The 18,334-nt window shown below is 53.5% G+C and overlaps 1 protein-coding gene across 6 annotated transcripts in view; it reads left to right on the top strand.

Moving 5' to 3' along the window:
* The window catches only part of CACNA1D (calcium voltage-gated channel subunit alpha1 D), a 335,843-nt gene extending 318,650 nt beyond the window's left edge, over positions 1-17,193 (top strand). For 4 of the 6 annotated variants that reach the window (XM_054552053.2, XM_054552054.2, XM_054552051.2 and 1 more), the window contains 8 exons: positions 486-602; positions 1,288-1,655; positions 2,377-2,403; positions 3,651-3,800; positions 5,221-5,384; positions 12,700-12,821; positions 14,038-14,358; positions 15,153-17,193. In XM_054552053.2, the coding sequence (XP_054408028.1) occupies positions 486-602; positions 1,288-1,655; positions 2,377-2,403; positions 3,651-3,800; positions 5,221-5,384; positions 12,700-12,821; positions 14,038-14,358; positions 15,153-15,446 (1,563 nt within the window). In that variant the 3' untranslated portion in view covers positions 15,447-17,193. The remainder of the gene's footprint in view (positions 1-485; positions 603-1,287; positions 1,656-2,376; positions 2,404-3,650; positions 3,801-5,220; positions 5,385-12,699; positions 12,822-14,037; positions 14,359-15,152) is intronic. The other 2 variants (XM_024244717.3, XM_054552052.2) reach the window with 1 other exon arrangement.
* The last annotated feature ends 1,141 nt before the right edge of the window (positions 17,194-18,334 follow it).

The following is an 18,334-nucleotide window of genomic DNA, read 5'->3' as shown; positions in this document are numbered from 1 at the left end:
TGGTCTGCTTGTGCCTCTGGCGCCTACACCTCGGCTTCCTCATCCTAGATGCAGCAAGGGAGTCCACATCACCCTCCCTTTAGATCGGCCAGGCTGTGCTCCTTGCCCTGCTCTGGGCTTGGAGAGATAGGGCTCTTGTAGGCGAGCCTACTGAAGACTGTCACTGAGACAGGGGCATAAGCTCTTGGCCTGGCAGATCCTAGCACTAGTAACCAGGCAGTGTTCCTTGGAAGTGGGGGTTTTGCAAAGGAGGTTACTGGGTTGCAGGCCTCAGGCATCCTACCTAGGACCTTCTTGACCATCTGGATGCCTGACCATACCAACAACCCTTAGACTGCCTTCAGTGACATCAGTCAGTGCCCTGGATTGGCTTTTGGGGAAGCCTTCCTCCCCACCGCTGAATCAGGAAGGAGCAAAGCCAGGACCCAGGCTGGCCCCAGGGCCCATATGTGGTCTAACCTGTTCTGCCATTTTCATTGATCTAGGCGGGATTAAGGACACTGCATGACATTGGGCCAGAAATCCGGCGTGCTATATCGTGTGATTTGCAAGATGACGAGCCTGAGGAAACAAAACGAGAAGAAGAAGATGATGTGTTCAAAGTAATTATTCCACGCCTAGCTACACACTGGCCATCTGGAAATAGCAGGGCAGGACTCCAGTTTGGGCAGTTAATCATCCACAGAAGAGTCTGGAGAATGCAGCCCAACCCCAGGGCCTAGAAGGGCTTTCAGACCACCCTCTCCCCCTCCTACAGACCCTCCCCAGGCATCAGCACCTCTTCTAGGGCCAGGCCAGCTCTTTCCCTGAGCTTACCCACCTTCCCCTCACTGCCTGCTTCTGAGGGGCTCGGCTACAGCCGCTGGCCATGTGGATGAGCATCCTGAGTCTTTCCGGCAGCTGCCCTTGCTACCCTTCTCCTTCCCGGGCCAGCTCTTTGATCTGCCAGCTGGCTCTCAGTCCCCCAGCCCATGCCCAAACTTGGGGCCACCAGCCAGCCCAGCTGGGTATAAGTCACCCCAACTTGGAGCAACTGGAAGAGCACACTCAAGTGACAGCCGACAGCTTGCTCCCCAGCTCAGGAAATCGGTAACCTTCCTCATCTCGGGGGGACCAACTGCCACACAGTCACATTCACCCTGATCATTGAGACACTCAGATTGTTTTACAGGGATCCTACGGAACTTGCCTAGAATTTGTTTTTCATGTAGAAAAAGTTACCTAACATAGCTAGTCTGCATCAAATACTTGTTAAATTACCTGGTGTTGTCTCCCATTATTTTGCAGAGAAATGGTGCCCTGCTTGGAAACCATGTCAATCATGTTAATAGTGATAGGAGAGATTCCCTTCAGCAGACCAATACCACCCACCGTCCCCTGCATGTCCAAAGGCCTTCAATTCCACCTGCAAGTGATACTGAGAAACCGCTGTTTCCTCCAGCAGGAAATTCGGTGTGTCATAACCATCATAACCATAATTCCATAGGAAAGCAAGTTCCCACCTCAACAAATGCCAATCTCAATAATGCCAATATGTCCAAAGCTGCCCATGGAAAGCGGCCCAGCATTGGGAACCTTGAGCATGTGTCTGAAAATGGGCATCATTCTTCCCACAAGCATGACCGGGAGCCTCAGAGAAGGTCCAGTGTGAAAAGGTAACCTTGACGATGTGTTTGGACTTGCTCATGTGGTGTCTGCCCGTGTTGCGTCTAGTCCCAAGGAGCAAGGCGGGTCTGTCCTCTGTGCTCTGGGGCATGGAGGAGGTTCCCCGTAGGCATTTGTGTCAGGATCTGTGAGTGCCCCCCAGGTCACTGCTACCTCTGACACTCTCCACGTGATGGACCTGAAGGATAAGGGCCACGTGCCGTCCTACATCCTGTATGGGGGGCCGAGGGGCCTTAAAACAGCAGCAGCCACAAAATCCACCTCTCAATTGTGCTCACATACTGTGCCACAGGGGTTGGTGAATTGTTTCTCTAAAGGGTCAGTGAGTCAATATTTTAGGCTTTGAGGGCCATGCAGTCTTGCAGCTTCTCAGCTCTGCCGTTGCAGTGTGAAATATGTAAGTGAATGGGTGTGTGGCTGTGTCCCATTAAAATTTCCCTATGGTCACTGAAATTTGAACTTCATATATTTGCATATGATGAGATATTTTTTGTCTTCAGATTTTTTTTATGTTTTTCAATCCTTTATAACAATAAAAACCGTTTATAGCCCATGGGTCATAGAAGGCCAGGTGGCAGCCCCTATGTGGATGGCGAATCATAATTTGCTAACCCCTACTCTAGGAGGTAGCCTGATGTTTGCATTGTAAATTTGGTTGGAAATTAACTTTTGTCTTCTCCCTCCTTCCCATGTTATGCCTTTCCTGGATAGAACCCGCTATTATGAGACTTACGTTAGGTATGTTTTCATTACCTGTTTTTGTGTTAAATACTGTGATGGTATGTTACCAACTGGCCTCTCTGAGTGCTGAAGAATGAGAAACACTTCTTCGAGCCAGGCCATTAAAGGTTATCATAATTCATGGCTGGGGACTCAGAGGTCAGAGGTTGCTTCTAAGCAAAGGCACCTTCAGATCCATATCTCTGTCGACTCTGTTGCCATCCAAGGACTGGTGTCCACACACAAGGTGCATCCCATGGGCTGGCTCCTGCAGGCCTCACACTGGCACTAGGAGCATCCATTGTGCATTTACAGGGGCCTCAGCCTGTGTGGCTGGCAGCTCTGGCTGCTCTCTGGGGTCAAGCTTCTTGTGGGTGCTTTGCAGCATGACCCAAACCTCCTGAAGGTCAGGAATGGGATCTTGTCATTTTCACTGTAGCCCTCAAGATATGTGTAGTATATTCCACTCCACACGTATTGACCTGAGTTGAATTGTGGGCGCAATGCCCATTTTGTCGGGGGCCAGGGGAGGATGGGTCTTCCCGTGTCATGTTATCAAGTGAAGTTGGGAGCCATGTGGGCCCGAGCTGGGTGCAAGAAAGTGGAGAAGTCGGAGGAAGTACCATCCTTCCTTTGGAGAGAGGATCGACATCACTAAGTCCTTCTCTGAGGACTGAGGCTAGGATGAGCCGGGTTTCAGGACGACTTACCACATTCCTGGGGCAGGTCAGCCTTTGGAAACATGGTGGACATGTTCTGTGACAGTTTCCCCTGTGGCACTGTATCCAGAACTCACTCGACCTTCCTGATTTGATACAGCAGGAGGTCAGTCAGTGGCCAGGAAGCTCCTTTGTTCCAGGTTTTGAAGTCACACTGGGCTGAGCTGGGGGACTAGAAGGAGAGGGAGGGATCAGAGCAGATGCCTTGGGAACCCAGGGTCTTTTTCCCTAGGTCCATTTTTTTGTTCTGTTCTCCAAATTGCACCTATTCCTTTGGCTCCAAGGCCTCTGGACACAATGGTTTGACACCAACATGGTGCAGGGCACTGAGAGAGACCCTATCCTGGCACACAGGCACACCACACACAGACACACACACAGTGCTGTTGCCAGAAGCCTGAACAGTCCAGTGCTGCCTGAGGCAGGTGTGTGCTGGGAGAAGCCAGGAGCACCCGGGCAGGGTTGCTGGCCACACGCAGAGGTGCGGCTGTAGCAGGAATTATCTGCTGCCTGCCCAGGTTCTCAGATCCTCTCTCCCAACTGCAGGTCCGACTCAGGAGATGAACAGCTCCCAACTATTTGCCGGGAAGACCCAGAGATACATGGCTATTTCAGGGACCCCCACTGCTTGGGGGAGCAGGAGTATTTCAGTAGTGAGGAATGCTACGAGGACGACAGCTCGCCCACCTGGAGCAGGTGAGCTGCTCTGGCTCCTGTGGAGAGCAGGAGGCCGCCCTGCCCTGGTGCTCAGCCTGCTCAGGAAGCCAGGGCCACCAGCAGCTACACTTGGGCTTCCCCTAAAAAGCAAAATGGGAGCAGAAACTCCAGGCCAGAGGGAGAGTGGAGCTGGAGAAAGAGAACCACAGAGAGGCAGGGTGAGGGCTATTCTTTCAGACCTGTTGCCTTATTTCCACTAGGGGCCTCTGAGGCCTTTTCGTGAAGGCTTGGGAAATGGGAGCTGGGCCTGCTTCATTGCTGGGTTAATGCCTTTCCACACCCCATCTTTGGAGAGATCAGTTTTTGCTGAATTAACACTTGGAGCTCTGGCGGCCCCAGGGCTCTGTGTGCACGGCGGCTTGGCCAGCCTGGAGTTCGGCCAGGTCCTCATGCACAGCACCTGCCTCCTGCCACTTCAAGGGGCCTCTCGGGGAGATGAAGAAACAAGGAGTCACTCAGCAGAGGGGTCCATCTGGCTTCTGTCCTGCAGAAAGAATGTTTGTGATTAGAACGGGCACTCTGCTTTAGGAGGCGTAGCAGGCGGCACAGGCGGATGAAAATCGCCCTCCACCCTCTTCTCTGAACCGCACCTCACTGTGACCAGGGGCCCAGTAAAGTAGAAGTAGAATAGCAGTGAGGTGGCTTCTGGCATCTGAGCCACAGCCTGACCCTCACCCTCTGCTCCCACAGCCCTTCCCCGTGTCTCCCTCAAATGCCTGACTTCTGAAACCACTGACACTGAGCCAGATGAACTCGTGTTCCCTTCTCTAGGGCTTTTGCTCACACTGTGGCCCCTGCTTGGATGCCCTCACTCCATCAGCTGGCCTCATCCCCCCTCTCAAGGGCCTGCTCTAGGGCCTTGCTTTTTATTTCCATGACTGGAATTGAAATCCCTCCCCCAACTCCCAGAAAAAAAAACCTCACGAACCACATGAGTTCCTCTCTTCCAGCACTGGCCCTTTCCAGCTTGCATTCGATTTCTGTGTGCTCGTGGCATTTTCTAAGCCCATTGAGGGTGGGGCTCATGCTTCGTGCATCTTGGTGTCCCTGGTGCCCAGCACCTGGCAGAGGGAAGGCGCTCAGGAGAGGGGCTGTCACGGAGGAAATGAGTGGGTGCAAGCCTGGCTCACAGGACATCTGCGATCCACGTTTGCCCTGGAGCAGAGGGATCAAAACTGCCAGCACTTCCCTCAGCACAGGCCTCCAGTCCCCAGCCTTCCTGTAATGGCCCTTGCTCTCCATCTGGAATCTTTCAGGAAACTGAGGCCAGCCTTGTTCTCAGCCAATCCTACTGTGTCCAAGGGAGGAGGTGGGGAGAGGAGCATGGATGTCAGTCTGGCAGGGTTGAGTGACAGAGCTTGTTACCTAGAACCTTACTGCCCTCCTCTCTGACCTCCAGGCAAAACTATGGCTACTACAGCAGATACCCAGGCAGAAACATCGACTTTGAGAGGCCCCGAGGCTACCATCACCCTCAAGGATTCTTGGAGGACGATGACTCGCCCGTTTGCTATGATTCACGGAGATCTCCAAGGAGACGCCTACTACCTCCCACCCCAGCATGTGAGGCCAGATTTTTTGTTTTGGGTGGAACCTCCCGGGGAACAGTGTGCCTCTCCCCCCACCCCTGCTCTGGGGGCTGGTGACGGATGTGTGCTGCCAGGTCAGGATCCTTAGTCCTCAAGACCAGCCCCCGGCCAGAGAGTGTGTCTGCTTTCCTTTCTTTCTCATCCATATCCCACGTGATAGAGCTCTAGCCTCTTCAGTGCTATGTTTGACTCTCTTTGAGAGGAGAGAGGCTGTGCGGCCCTAAGATTGCACGCACACATCTGGTAAGGGGTGTTTTGCATACATAGCATTGTCTTTGAACCTGGGACCGTCCTGAGAGGTAGGCAAACCACACACATGCTTTTGCTGTTGTCATCCCTGCTCCACTCCTGTGATGGGGTGACTGAGCCCCCAAAAGGGAAGAGTGGGCTCAAGTGCAGAGCTGGCTGTGCCCCAGGCCTGTCTTACAAAACCTCATGCCTCTGAGGGCCACCTGGGCATTCTGGTGTCCATCTGTCCTCAGGCCCCTCCAGGCCTTATCCTCCTCCCTCATCTCCCCTCCTCCTCCCTCCCTCATCTTCCCTCCTCCTCCAACTCCCTCATCTTCCCTCCTCCTCCTCCCTCATCTTTTCTCCTCCTCCTCCCTTATCTTCCCTCCTCCTCCCTCATCTTCCCTCCTCCTCCTCCCTCATCTTTTCTCCTCCTCCTCCCTCATCTTCCCTCCTCCTCCCTCATCTTCCCTCCTCCTCCCTCATCTTCCCTCCTCCTCCCTCATCTTCCCTCCTCCTCCTCCCTCATCTTCCCTCCTCCTCCTCCCTCATCTTCCCTCCTCCTCCTCCCTCATCTTTTCTCCTCCTCCTCCCTTATCTTCCCTCCTCCTCCCTCATCTTCCCTCCTCCTCCTCCCTCATCTTCCCTCCCCCTCCCTCATCTTCCCCCCTCCTCCTCCCTCATCTTCCCTCCTCCTCCCTCATCTTCCCTCCTCCTCCCTCATCTTCCCTCCTCCTCCTCCCTCATCTTCCCTCCTCCTCCCTCATCTTCCCTCCTCCTCCTCCCTCATCTTCCCTCCTCCTCCCTCAACTTTTCTCCTCCTCCTCCCTTATCTTCCCTCCTCCTCCCTCATCTTCCCTCCTCCTCCCTCATCTTCCCTCCTCCTCCTCCCTCATCTTCCCTCCTCCTCCTCCCTCATCTTCCCTCCTCCTCCTCCCTCATCTTCCCTCGTCCTCCTCCCTCATCTTCCCTCCTCCTCCTCCTTCATCTTCCCTCCTCCTCCAACTCCCTCATCTTCCCTCCTCCTCCTCCCTCATCTTCCCTCCTCCTCCTCCCTCATCTTCCCTCCTCCTCCTCCCTCATCTTCCCTCGTCCTCCTCCCTCATCTTCCCTCCTCCTCCTCCTTCATCTTCCCTCCTCCTCCAACTCCCTCATCTTCCCTCCTCCTCCTCCCTCATCTTTTCTCCTCCTCCTCCCTTATCTTCCCTCCTCCTCCCTCATCTTCCCTCCTCCTCCTCCCTCATTTTCCCTCCCCCTCCCTCATCTTCCCCCCTCCTCCTCCTCCCTCATCTTCCCTCCTCCTCCCTCATCTTCCCTCCTCCTCCCTCATCTTCCCTCCTCCTCTCTCATCTTCCCCCCTCCTCCTCCTCCCTCATCTTCCCTCCTCCTCCTCCCTCATCTTCCCTCCTCCTCCTCCCTCATCTTCCCTCCTCCTCCTCCCTCATCTTCCCTCCTCCTCCTCCCTCATCTTCCCTCCTCCTCCCTCATCTTCCCTCCTCCTCCCTCATCTTCCCTCCTCCTCCCTCATCTTCCCTCCTCCTCCCCATCTTCCCTCCTCCTCCTCCCTCATCTTCCCTCCTCCTCCTCCCTCATCTTCCCTCCTCCTCCTCCCTCATCTTCCCTCCTCTGCCAACTCCCTCATCTTCCCTCCTCCTCCTCCCTCATCTTCCCTCCTCCTCCTCCCTCATCTTCCCTCCTCTTCCTCCCTCATCTTCCCTCCTCCTCCTCCCTCATCTTCTCTCCTCCTCCTCCCTCATCTTCCCTCCTCCTCCTCCCTCATCTTCCCTCCTCCTCCCTCATCTTCTCTCCTCCTCCTCCCTCATCTTCCCTCCTCCTCCTCCCTCATCTTCCCTCCTCCTCCTCCCTCATCTTCCCTCCTCCTCCCTCCCTCATCTTCCCTCCTCCTCCCTCCCTCATCTTCCCTCCTCCTCCTCCCTCATCTTCCCTCCTCCTCCTCCCTCATCTTTCCTCCTCCTCCCTCCCTCATCTTCCCTCCTCCTCCTCCCTCATCTTCCCTCCTCCTCCTCCCTCATCTTCCCTCCTCCACCAACTCCCTCATCTTCCCTCCTCCTCCTCCCTCTTCCCTCCTCCTCCCTCATCTTCCCTCCTCCTCCCTCCCTCATCTTCCCTCCTCCTCCCTTCCTCCCTCATCTTCCCTCCTCCTCCTCCCTCATGTTCCCTCTTCCTCCTCCCTCATTTTCTCTCATCTTCCCTCATCTTCCTCCTCCCTCATCTTCCCTCCTCCTCCCTCATCTTCCCTCCTCCTCCCCATCTTCCCTCCTCCTCCTCCCTCATCTTCCCTCCTCCTCCTCCCTCATCTTCCCTCCTCCTCCTCCCTCATCTTCCCTCCTCCTCCTCCCTCATCTTCCCTCCTCTGCCAACTCCCTCATCTTCCCTCCTCCTCCTCCCTCATCTTCCCTCCTCCTCCTCCCTCATCTTCCCTCCTCTTCCTCCCTCATCTTCCCTCCTCCTCCTCCCTCATCTTCTCTCCTCCTCCTCCCTCATCTTCCCTCCTCCTCCTCCCTCATCTTCCCTCCTCCTCCTCCCTCATCTTCCCTCCTCCTCCTCCCTCATCTTCCCTCCTCTGCCAACTCCCTCATCTTCCCTCCTCCTCCTCCCTCATCTTCCCTCCTCCTCCTCCCTCATCTTCCCTCCTCCTCCCTCATCTTCCCTCCTCTGCCAACTCCCTCATCTTCCCTCCTCCTCCTCCCTCATCTTCCCTCCTCCTCCTCCCTCATCTTCCCTCCTCTTCCTCCCTCATCTTCCCTCCTCCTCCTCCCTCATCTTCCCTCCTCCTCCTCCCTCATCTTCTCTCCTCCTCCTCCCTCATCTTCCCTCCTCCTCCTCCCTCATCTTCCCTCCTCCTCCCTCATCTTCTCTCCTCCTCCTCCCTCATCTTCCCTCCTCCTCCTCCCTCATCTTCCCTCCTCCTCCTCCCTCATCTTCCCTCCTCCTCCCTCCCTCATCTTCCCTCCTCCTCCCTCCCTCATCTTCCCTCCTCCTCCACCCTCATCTTCCCTCCTCCTCCTCCCTCATCTTTCCTCCTCCTCCCTCCCTCATCTTCCCTCCTCCTCCTCCCTCATCTTCCCTCCTCCTCCTCCCTCATCTTCCCTCCTCCGCCAACTCCCTCATCTTCCCTCCTCCTCCTCCCTCTTCCCTCCTTCTCCCTCATCTTCCCTCCTCCTCCCTCCCTCATCTTCCCTCCTCCTCCCTTCCTCCCTCATCTTCCCTCCTCCTCCTCCCTCATGTTCCCTCTTCCTCCTCCCTCATTTTCTCTCATCTTCCCTCATCTTCCTCCTCCCTCATCTTCCCTCCTCCTCCCTCATCTTCCCTCCTCCTCCCCATCTTCCCTCCTCCTCCTCCCTCATCTTCCCTCCTCCTCCTCCCTCATCTTCCCTCCTCCTCCTCCCTCATCTTCCCTCCTCCTCCTCCCTCATCTTCCCTCCTCTGCCAACTCCCTCATCTTCCCTCCTCCTCCTCCCTCATCTTCCCTCCTCCTCCTCCCTCATCTTCCCTCCTCTTCCTCCCTCATCTTCCCTCCTCCTCCTCCCTCATCTTCTCTCCTCCTCCTCCCTCATCTTCCCTCCTCCTCCTCCCTCATCTTCCCTCCTCCTCCTCCCTCATCTTCCCTCCTCCTCCTCCCTCATCTTCCCTCCTCTGCCAACTCCCTCATCTTCCCTCCTCCTCCTCCCTCATCTTCCCTCCTCCTCCTCCCTCATCTTCCCTCCTCCTCCCTCATCTTCCCTCCTCTGCCAACTCCCTCATCTTCCCTCCTCCTCCTCCCTCATCTTCCCTCCTCCTCCTCCCTCATCTTCCCTCCTCTTCCTCCCTCATCTTCCCTCCTCCTCCTCCCTCATCTTCCCTCCTCCTCCTCCCTCATCTTCTCTCCTCCTCCTCCCTCATCTTCCCTCCTCCTCCTCCCTCATCTTCCCTCCTCCTCCCTCATCTTCTCTCCTCCTCCTCCCTCATCTTCCCTCCTCCTCCTCCCTCATCTTCCCTCCTCCTCCTCCCTCATCTTCCCTCCTCCTCCCTCATCTTCTCTCCTCCTCCTCCCTCATCTTCCCTCCTCCTCCTCCCTCATCTTCCCTCCTCCTCCCTCATCTTCTCTCCTCCTCCTCCCTCATCTTCCCTCCTCCTCCTCCCTCATCTTCCCTCCTCCTCCACCCTCATCTTCCCTCCTCCTCCTCCCTCATCTTTCCTCCTCCTCCCTCCCTCATCTTCCCTCCTCCTCCTCCCTCATCTTCCCTCCTCCTCCTCCCTCATCTTCCCTCCTCCGCCAACTCCCTCATCTTCCCTCCTCCTCCTCCCTCTTCCCTCCTTCTCCCTCATCTTCCCTCCTCCTCCCTCCCTCATCTTCCCTCCTCCTCCCTTCCTCCCTCATCTTCCCTCCTCCTCCTCCCTCATGTTCCCTCTTCCTCCTCCCTCATTTTCTCTCATCTTCCCTCATCTTCCTCCTCCCTCATCTTCCCTCCTCCTCCTCCCTCATCTTTTATCATCTTCCCTCATCTTCCTCCTCCCTCATCTTCTATCATCTTCCTTCATCTTTCTCCTCCCTCATCTTCCCTCCTCCTCCTTTTCCCTCCCCCTCTCCTCCCTCCTCCTCCCTCATCCCTCCTCCCTTATCTTCCCTCCTCCTCCCTCCTCCTCCCTTGCCTTCCCTCCTCCTCCCTTACTTTCTCTCCTCCTCCTTCATCTTCCTGTCAAGTCTGTCAGTGCCCTCTGCTCATGGAGCAGGTTTTGGACTTGTTGGTCCCCTTCACTCTGGGGCCAGGAAACCCATCCCGCCTGGAGGGGCTGGGGCTGGGGCTGGCTGCTTCCACCTGTTTTCCCTCTGCAGCAGTGGGCGGCAGGAGCTGGAGGGTCTGGGTCATCCTGAGCGAGGAACTCCAGCTGGGGGAAGAGGTGCAGCCCTGGCCCCTTCCAGCTCCTGACTGAACAGTTTCATTTTGGACATGTGGGCATTTTGCTGATGGTTAAGGACTATCCATTTCTGGAATTTCTGAGGAATGAAGCATATTTTTGAACAGGACTCTAATCAGTAACCAAAAATAGCCATGACACATCGGCTTCTGAGTCTGCCAAATGCATATACTATAAAGAGCACCGCTGGGAGGTGCCCAGGGCCCTCTGCCTCGCTCCAGCTGTCACAGCCCCACTGGGAAGTGTGACCAGACCCATTTCCATGGTTAATATTTAATTCCTCAGCCCCGAACACATGCAGCTAAATGAAGTCACTCCATTCCCATAAATACTAGATGAAGCAGATGCAGGTGAGGCCGGGTGGAGGCCCTCGCCCTTGTGAGTTCCACTGCCTTCCTCGGGCCTCGGCCTTTGTCTGTTGCCTACTTGGCCAAGCCAGCAAGCACATGAATCCCACCAGCCACAGTGCCAGAGAGGAGCTGAGCAGGCAGGAGTCGCTGTGCTCGTGACTCGTAAGGTGATTTTGCTTTGCTGCCCCGCAGCTCGGACCTTGGATGGGGAGAACATTTCACTCCTCCACCTGTGTGCTCAGCTGCAGGGGGATTCCCTCCTCCTCCAGAGTATTGTGCAGAGCACATGAGACGGTGGGGATCCATGGAGCATTTTAGAAATGGAAAAGCACTACATACAGGAGAGGTACCGCCGCTCTCCTTTCCCAGCCCCAGCCCGGCCATTCGATCTGGAAACCTATGCTCCACAGCACAGTTGGCCCCTGGGTGGTGCGTGGAGGGAAGGCTTTCTGATAAGGCAGCTGTGTGTGTCTCATGTAGGCAACTGAACCAGGAGGCCCCACAGTGCGCACTGGGCACGAGAGACCAGGACTGGCTGTCTCGTTCCTCTCTGCTGGGCAGTGCCTAGCCAAGAACTCAGCCCAGTCCCTGTGTACAGCCCCAGTGTGCCTGGGACTCCTCTCTTGGCTAGGCCCTGGGCTTTCCAATAGAGGAATGAGGGGCATGTGGAGTTTTGCCAGGGCTGAGAAAGGCCCTGTGATCCGAGAAAAGCAGCAGTCAAGATAGGAGCCATAGAAATGCCTTGGAAACGATAGGTGTGCTCTCGACAGAGGTCCCTGCAAGGGGTGGGAGGTTTCTGGGAGGAGGCTGCTGGCCGTGTCTTAGGGCCCCAGAATTCAGACTGATCTCCTGGGCCTGGTGCCCTGTGAAGCTGGGAGCTGTGGATCATCTTGTTAACCTGTGTGTGAGCCTCTGTTGGAAGAGCTGTTAGCAGGACAAGCGTTTTCTTAAAGTTAGAGGTGTCCTTTGTTTGTCTTCAGTGCTAGAGAAGCTGAATCTTTCCCAACAAAAATAATTTGCTTATTACCTGGTCAAGCTGATCAGTGCAGGTAAAGTCCCTCCCTTTAAAACAGGTGTAAACACAGGAGCCCCAGCAAGATATGTCAGCCGCTGGGGACACTTAGGGTATCTCGAAGGTGACAGTGGGAAGTGTCGTGGGGTTGTAGCAGGACTTGTGTTCTTGCACTGAAGTGCTGTGCGCTCCCCACAGTATGCAGGGCCAGGGCTTCTGACTCAGATCAGTTGCCCTATGGCCTGCCTTCGCTCCTCCTCCTGAGAACAGGCAAACATTTAAAAGTAGTAAGTTCGCTTTGGGAGGCCGAGGCGGGTGGATCACGAGGTCAGGAGATCAAGACCATCCTGGCTAACACGGTGAAACCCCGTCTCCACTGAAAATACAAAAAATCAGCCGGGTGTGGTGGCGGGCGCCCGTAGTCCCAGCTACTCAGGAGGCTGAGGCAGGAGAATGGCATGAACCCGGGAGGTGGAGCTTGCAGTGAGCCGAGATTGCGCCACTGCACTCCAGCCTGGACGACAGAGCCAGACTCCATCTCAAAAAAAAAAAAAAAAAAGTAGTAAGTTCGTACTTTAAAAAACATCCCTCACTGGGGCTTCTGCCTTCATCCTCCCCTCCTAAAGTTTGGGGACGTCACTACCTAATCTTTCTCTTGGACAAACCACATGCTTCTTCCTGGGCTCCTTGCTGAGCATCTGGGGCCACCCTGACTCTGAAAGACGGTGTCCCGGCAGAGAACTTGCTTCACAGCTGCATGATGCCCTTTGCTTTCCCAGCCCACCGGAGATCCTCCTTCAACTTTGAGTGCCTGCGCCGGCAGAGCAGCCAGGAAGAGGTCCCGCTGTCTCCCATCTTCCCCCACCGCACGGCCCTGCCTCTGCATCTGATGCAGCAACAGGTGAGCGGCCCACCTGGCCTTGCCCCCACGCTCAGGGGCACCCCACATAGGACCCCCATCAGGTCACTCCCTTCTCCTCGTCCTTAAGCACCAGGAGGGAAGGAGAGAATCTTCACCTACAGTCTAGTTAATCTTTGTAACAATCCTGTCAATAGCTATGGCCACGAGTCCCATGCTGCCCAAGCTCACACAAGCAAGCGACTGCTGGCATTTGAATCCAGGGAGCCAGCTGCCAAAGCTGGCCTCTCTGCCCAGGTGCCTCCCTGTGATGCCCACCACCTCTTCCTGGCATTGAATACAGAGCCTGATGTGATCGGAGCTCAGGGAGTGGGGGCCACTTGGCTGATTCTGAACAATCGGTGCAGCCCTTCATTTTCTCTAAGAAGTGGTTCCTTCATTAAGTTTATGGGTCCCTCCGTGGGCAGGGCCCTGTGGGTACTATGCAGGGTTAACCTCCCCCTGCCTACAAAGGGAGCAGTCTGGGGAGAACAATTTGCCCACGTTGAGGGCGGCTGCACAGGCAAGAGGGTGGGGCCAGAGCCCACTCACCAGGGCTTTCCCTCGAGGATAACAATATGGCGCTTTTTCTTTCTGAAAATATCACATCAGAGATGCCATTCATTCGTGCACGACAGGGTGGTGGGCATGGACCTGTGCTGTTTACAGACAGGGTTCCCGTCCCTCTCTGCAGAGTGTGAACCCCAAGGTGCATCTGCCATGGTGGGGTTGTAAGACCAGGGCTTGTACCCAGTGCTTTAGCACATGCCAAATGCCGGCTCTAGGATGCATTACTCCAGAGCAAAGAGAACCAGCTGTTTTCCTATAAGTGCTGGGAAGTGGTAGTTTCCCCTGAATGTACGTCGGTATTTAAACCCAGCATGAACTGGGTGGTGTGTTCACACCCACAGCTTGTTGGGCTTCCCTGATTCTTCTTCATTCTGAAGCAATTTCATGAATTAGCAACTGATAACTCCTTGGGAAAAGCCAAAGGAAATGCATTATGGATTCAGGGTAAAAGAAAGCACAGTCTGCTAGAAAACAAAAGTCATCACCGCCCATTCATTCAGCATACTTTTCAGTGTGCCCATGTCCTTTCCAAGTCCTTGCCTGGACTGCCCCTGGAGAGCGCAGTGCCCGTGCTCCGTCTGTGTGCAGAAGGTTTGAGGCCCAGACCTCTGAGAACCTCTGGTCTCCCAATAGTCCTCTCTTTCCTCAGATCATGGCAGTTGCCGGCCTAGATTCAAGTAAAGCCCAGAAGTACTCACCGAGTCACTCGACCCGGTCGTGGGCCACCCCTCCAGCAACCCCTCCCTACCGGGACTGGACACCGTGCTATACCCCCCTGATCCAAGTGGAGCAGTCAGAGGCCCTGGACCAGGTGAACGGCAGCCTGCCGTCTCTGCACCGCAGCTCCTGGTACACAGACGAGCCCGACATCTCCTACCGGACTTTCACACCAGCCAGCCTGACCGTCCCCAGCAGCTTCCGGAACAAAAACAGCGACAAGCAGAGGAGCGCGGACAGCTTGGTGGAGGCAGTGAGTACGGCTCTTGGCCATGGTGGGCAGGAAGCACCAGGAGCAGCAGAGGTGCAACTGTAACAGCAGGAAGGGCAGTGGTGGGAGGGCGGCCAGGCTGTGAGCTAGGCTGCCTCAATCGGACACTTTTGAGCAGCGGGAATGTACCTGAAGCATGAGTAAAAACTGGTCACCACCACTGGGTGCGGTGGCTTACGTCTGTAATCTCAGCACTTTGGGAGGCCTAGGCGAGTGGATCACCTGAGGCCAGGAGTTCGAGACCAGCCTGGCCAACATGGTGAAACCCCATCTCTACTAAAAATACAAAAATTAACCGGGCGTGGTGGTGTATGCCTATAATCCCAGCTACTCAGGAGGCTGCAGCAGAACTGCTTGAACCCGGGAGGTGGAGGCTGCAGTGAGCCGAGATCACACCACTGCACTCCAGCCTGGGCAACAGAGGGAGACTCCATCTCAAAAAAAAAAAAAAAACAACTGGTCACCACCATCAATTCTCATAAATGAGCTGTGCTGGCATTATGGGTGCTGTTCCGGCATATGTTTCTAGTTTATACTAAATGTCTTTCCCCAGTGGGTTTCACTCTTGTTGGGCCATGTGTAGTTGTTTAGCTCCAGGACATTTTCAAAGCCATTTACATTAGTTATTATGTATGAGGTCTAGAAAACATGATTGAGCTGCATCCCCAAAGCACACGGTGCAGTTAAGTTAGCACTGGAGTTGATTTTTCTGTTGTCCCCCTGCCCTGCAAAGCCTTATAACACCCCCATGCCATCCATCCCTCTTTTCTGTACAGGTCCTGATATCCGAAGGCTTGGGACGCTATGCAAGGGACCCAAAATTTGTGTCAGCAACAAAACACGAAATCGCTGATGCCTGTGACCTCACCATCGACGAGATGGAGAGTGCAGCCAGCACCCTGCTTAATGGGAACGTGCGTCCCCGAGCCAACGGGGATGTGGGCCCCCTCTCACATCGGCAGGACTATGAGCTACAGGACTTTGGTCCTGGCTACAGCGACGAAGAGCCAGACCCTGGGAGGGATGAGGAGGACCTGGCAGATGAAATGATATGCATCACCACCTTGTAGCCCCCAGCAAGGGGCAGACTGGCTCTGGCCTCAGGTGGGGCGCGGGAGAGCCAGGGGAAAAGTGCCTCATAGTTAGGAAAGTTTAGGCACTAGTTGGGAGTAATATTCAATTAGACTTTTGTATAAGAGATGTCATGCCTCAAGAAAGCCATAAACCTAGTAGGAACAGGTCCCAAGTGGTTGAGCCTGGCAGAGCACCATGCGCTCGGCCCCAGCTGCAGGAAACAACAGGCCCCGCCCTCTCACAGAGGATGGGTGAGGAGGCCAGACCCGCCCTGCCCCATTGTCCAGATGGGCACTGCTGTGGAGTCTGCTTCTCCCATGTACCAGGGCGCCAGGCCCACCCACCTGAAGGCATGGCGGCGGGGTGCAGGGGAAAGTTAAAGGTGATGACGATCATCACACCTGTGTCATTACCTCAGCCATCGGTCTAGCATATCAGTCACTGGGTCCAGCATATCCATTTTTAAACCCTTTCCCCCAAATACACTGCGTCCTGGTTCCTGTTTAGCTGTTCTGAAATACAGTGTGTAAGTCAGAACCCAGCTACCAGCGATCATTGTGAGGGCAATGGGACCTTATAAATAAGGTTTTCTGTGATGTGATGCCAGTTTACATAAGAGAATATCACTCCGATGGTCGGTTTCTGACTGTCACGCTAAGGGCAACTGTAAACTGGAATAATAATGCACTCGCAACCAGGTAAACTTAGATACACTAGTTTGTTTAAAATTATAGATTTACTGTACATGACTTGTAATATACTATAATTTGTATTTGTAAAGAGATGGTCTATATTTTGCAATTACTGTACCGTATTTGAACTGCAGCAATATCCATGGGTCCTAATAATTGTAGTTCCCCACTGAAATCTAGAAATTATTAGTATTTTTACTCGGGCTATCCAGAAGGAGAAGAAATAGAGCCAATTCTCATTTATTCAGCGAAAATCCTCTGGGGGTAAAATTTTAAGTTTGAAAGAACTTGACACTACAGAAATTTTTCTAAAATATTTTGAGTCACTATAAACCTATCTTTCCACAAGATATACCAGATGACTGTTTGCAGTCTTTTCTTTGGGCAAGAGTTCCATGATTTTGATACTGTACCTTTGGATCCACCATGGTTTGCAACTGTCTTTGGTTTTGTTTGACTTGAACCACCCTCTGATAAGTGAATTACAGAGCAGGTCCAGCTGGCTGTTCTGCCCCTAGGGTATCCATAGTTCTGGTTTTCTCTGCTGCCCACCCAGGGTGTTTTTTGCATCGCTGGTGCAGAAATGCATAGGTGGATGAAGTATAGCTGCTCTTGTCCTCTGGGGACTGGTGGTGCTGCTTAAGAAATAAGGGGTGCTGGGGTGGGGGGGGGACGGAGGAGCAACATGGTGATCTATAGGATTGGAGTGTCGGGGTCTGTACAAATCGTATTGTTGCCTTTTACAAAACTGCTGTACTGTGTGTTCTCTTTGAGGGCTTTTATATGCAAATGAACGAGGGCTGAAGTTTTCATTAGAATGCACTGACACGCTGACTGTACGTCCTGATGAAAACCCACTTTTGGATAATTAGAACTGTCAAGGCTTCCTTTTCTGTCAACAGAATTAGGCCGACTGTCAAGTTACCTTGGCAGGGATTCCCTGCAATCAAAAAGATAGGTAGCGATTTTGGTCCAAAATTTTTAATAGTATACAGACAACCTGTTCATGTTTTTTTTTTGTTTTTTTTGTTTTTGTTTTTTTTTGTAAATAACACCACTTCGTTATGAAGACCTTACAAACCTCTTCTTAAGACATTCTTACTCTGATCCAGGCAAAAACACTTCAAGGTTTGTAAATGACTCTTTCCTGACATAAATCCTTTTTTATTAAAATGCAAAATGTTCTTCAGAATAAAACTGTGTAATAATTTTTATACTTGGGAGCGCTCCTTGCACAGAGCTGGCATTTGCCAGTGAGAACCTCCGACGGGGCAGGTACTGTGCCAGGGCAGCTCTGAAATTATGGATATTCTTATCCTCCTGGTTCCTTCGGTGCCAATGGTAACCTAATACCAGCTGCAGGGAGCGCCATTTCTCCTAAAGGGCTACACCACTGTCAACATTATCTTGGACTCTGTCTCTCTCTCTGTTGGGTCTTGGTCTTACTGTGTGGCATCACGTCGGGCCAAAATTGCCAGACCAGGACCCTAAGTGTCTGGTAGAGGCGATGATCTTTTCCAAAGTCAGTACTTACAAACTGGCGTTCTTACAGGCTGCACCATTTCCTAGTATCTGTCTGCTTTAAGCCTGGTTCAACCTCTCATCGAATATTAAATTTTTCTTTGTAAGAAAAATTTGAAGTTGTAGAGCATGGTTTTTTGTTTTCCTTTGTCTTAGGAAAGTTTTAAGATGAAATGTTTTTCCTTTTTGGTTCCCTCCCCATCTGAAAAATACACATTTTTGTGTCCACAGGAATAATACATTTAGTTTCTTTAATCTTATGTTTTTCATAATCTCACAAAATGTAAATGGCAGCTATGATTTCACCGTCAACTGGCAGCAAGAACCTCACTAAGAACCATCTCTGCTCAGCCTATGGACTCCGACATCCACCCAGTCAGCTGGATCTCGCTTCGCCACGTGGCACTTCCCGGCTCTATCCTAAAAGAAGTTTCAGAATTGGGCGAAGGCCAGGCGTGGTGGGCTGTGAGGGCCACGTTACCTCTCGGTGCAGTCTCACCTGTGCGAGATGGGACCAGGGGCACCACTTGCTTTCCTGCTGACCCTGCTATGAAAAAAACTGGAGCAGTTTCACCTTGTATACTTCTCAGCATCGTAAGTGTCTTTTGCCAATTGCATTTCCTACAAAAGTTTTACTGTTTTGATAGGCAGCTGGCTGGTTTATAAAAACC

Source organism: Pongo abelii, chromosome 2 (assembly GCF_028885655.2).
Source record: "Pongo abelii isolate AG06213 chromosome 2, NHGRI_mPonAbe1-v2.0_pri, whole genome shotgun sequence".
Classification (NCBI taxonomy): Eukaryota; Metazoa; Chordata; class Mammalia; order Primates; family Hominidae; genus Pongo; species Pongo abelii.
The sequence above is the reverse complement of the archived record's forward strand: the minus strand, read 5'-3'. Positions and strand labels throughout refer to the sequence as shown.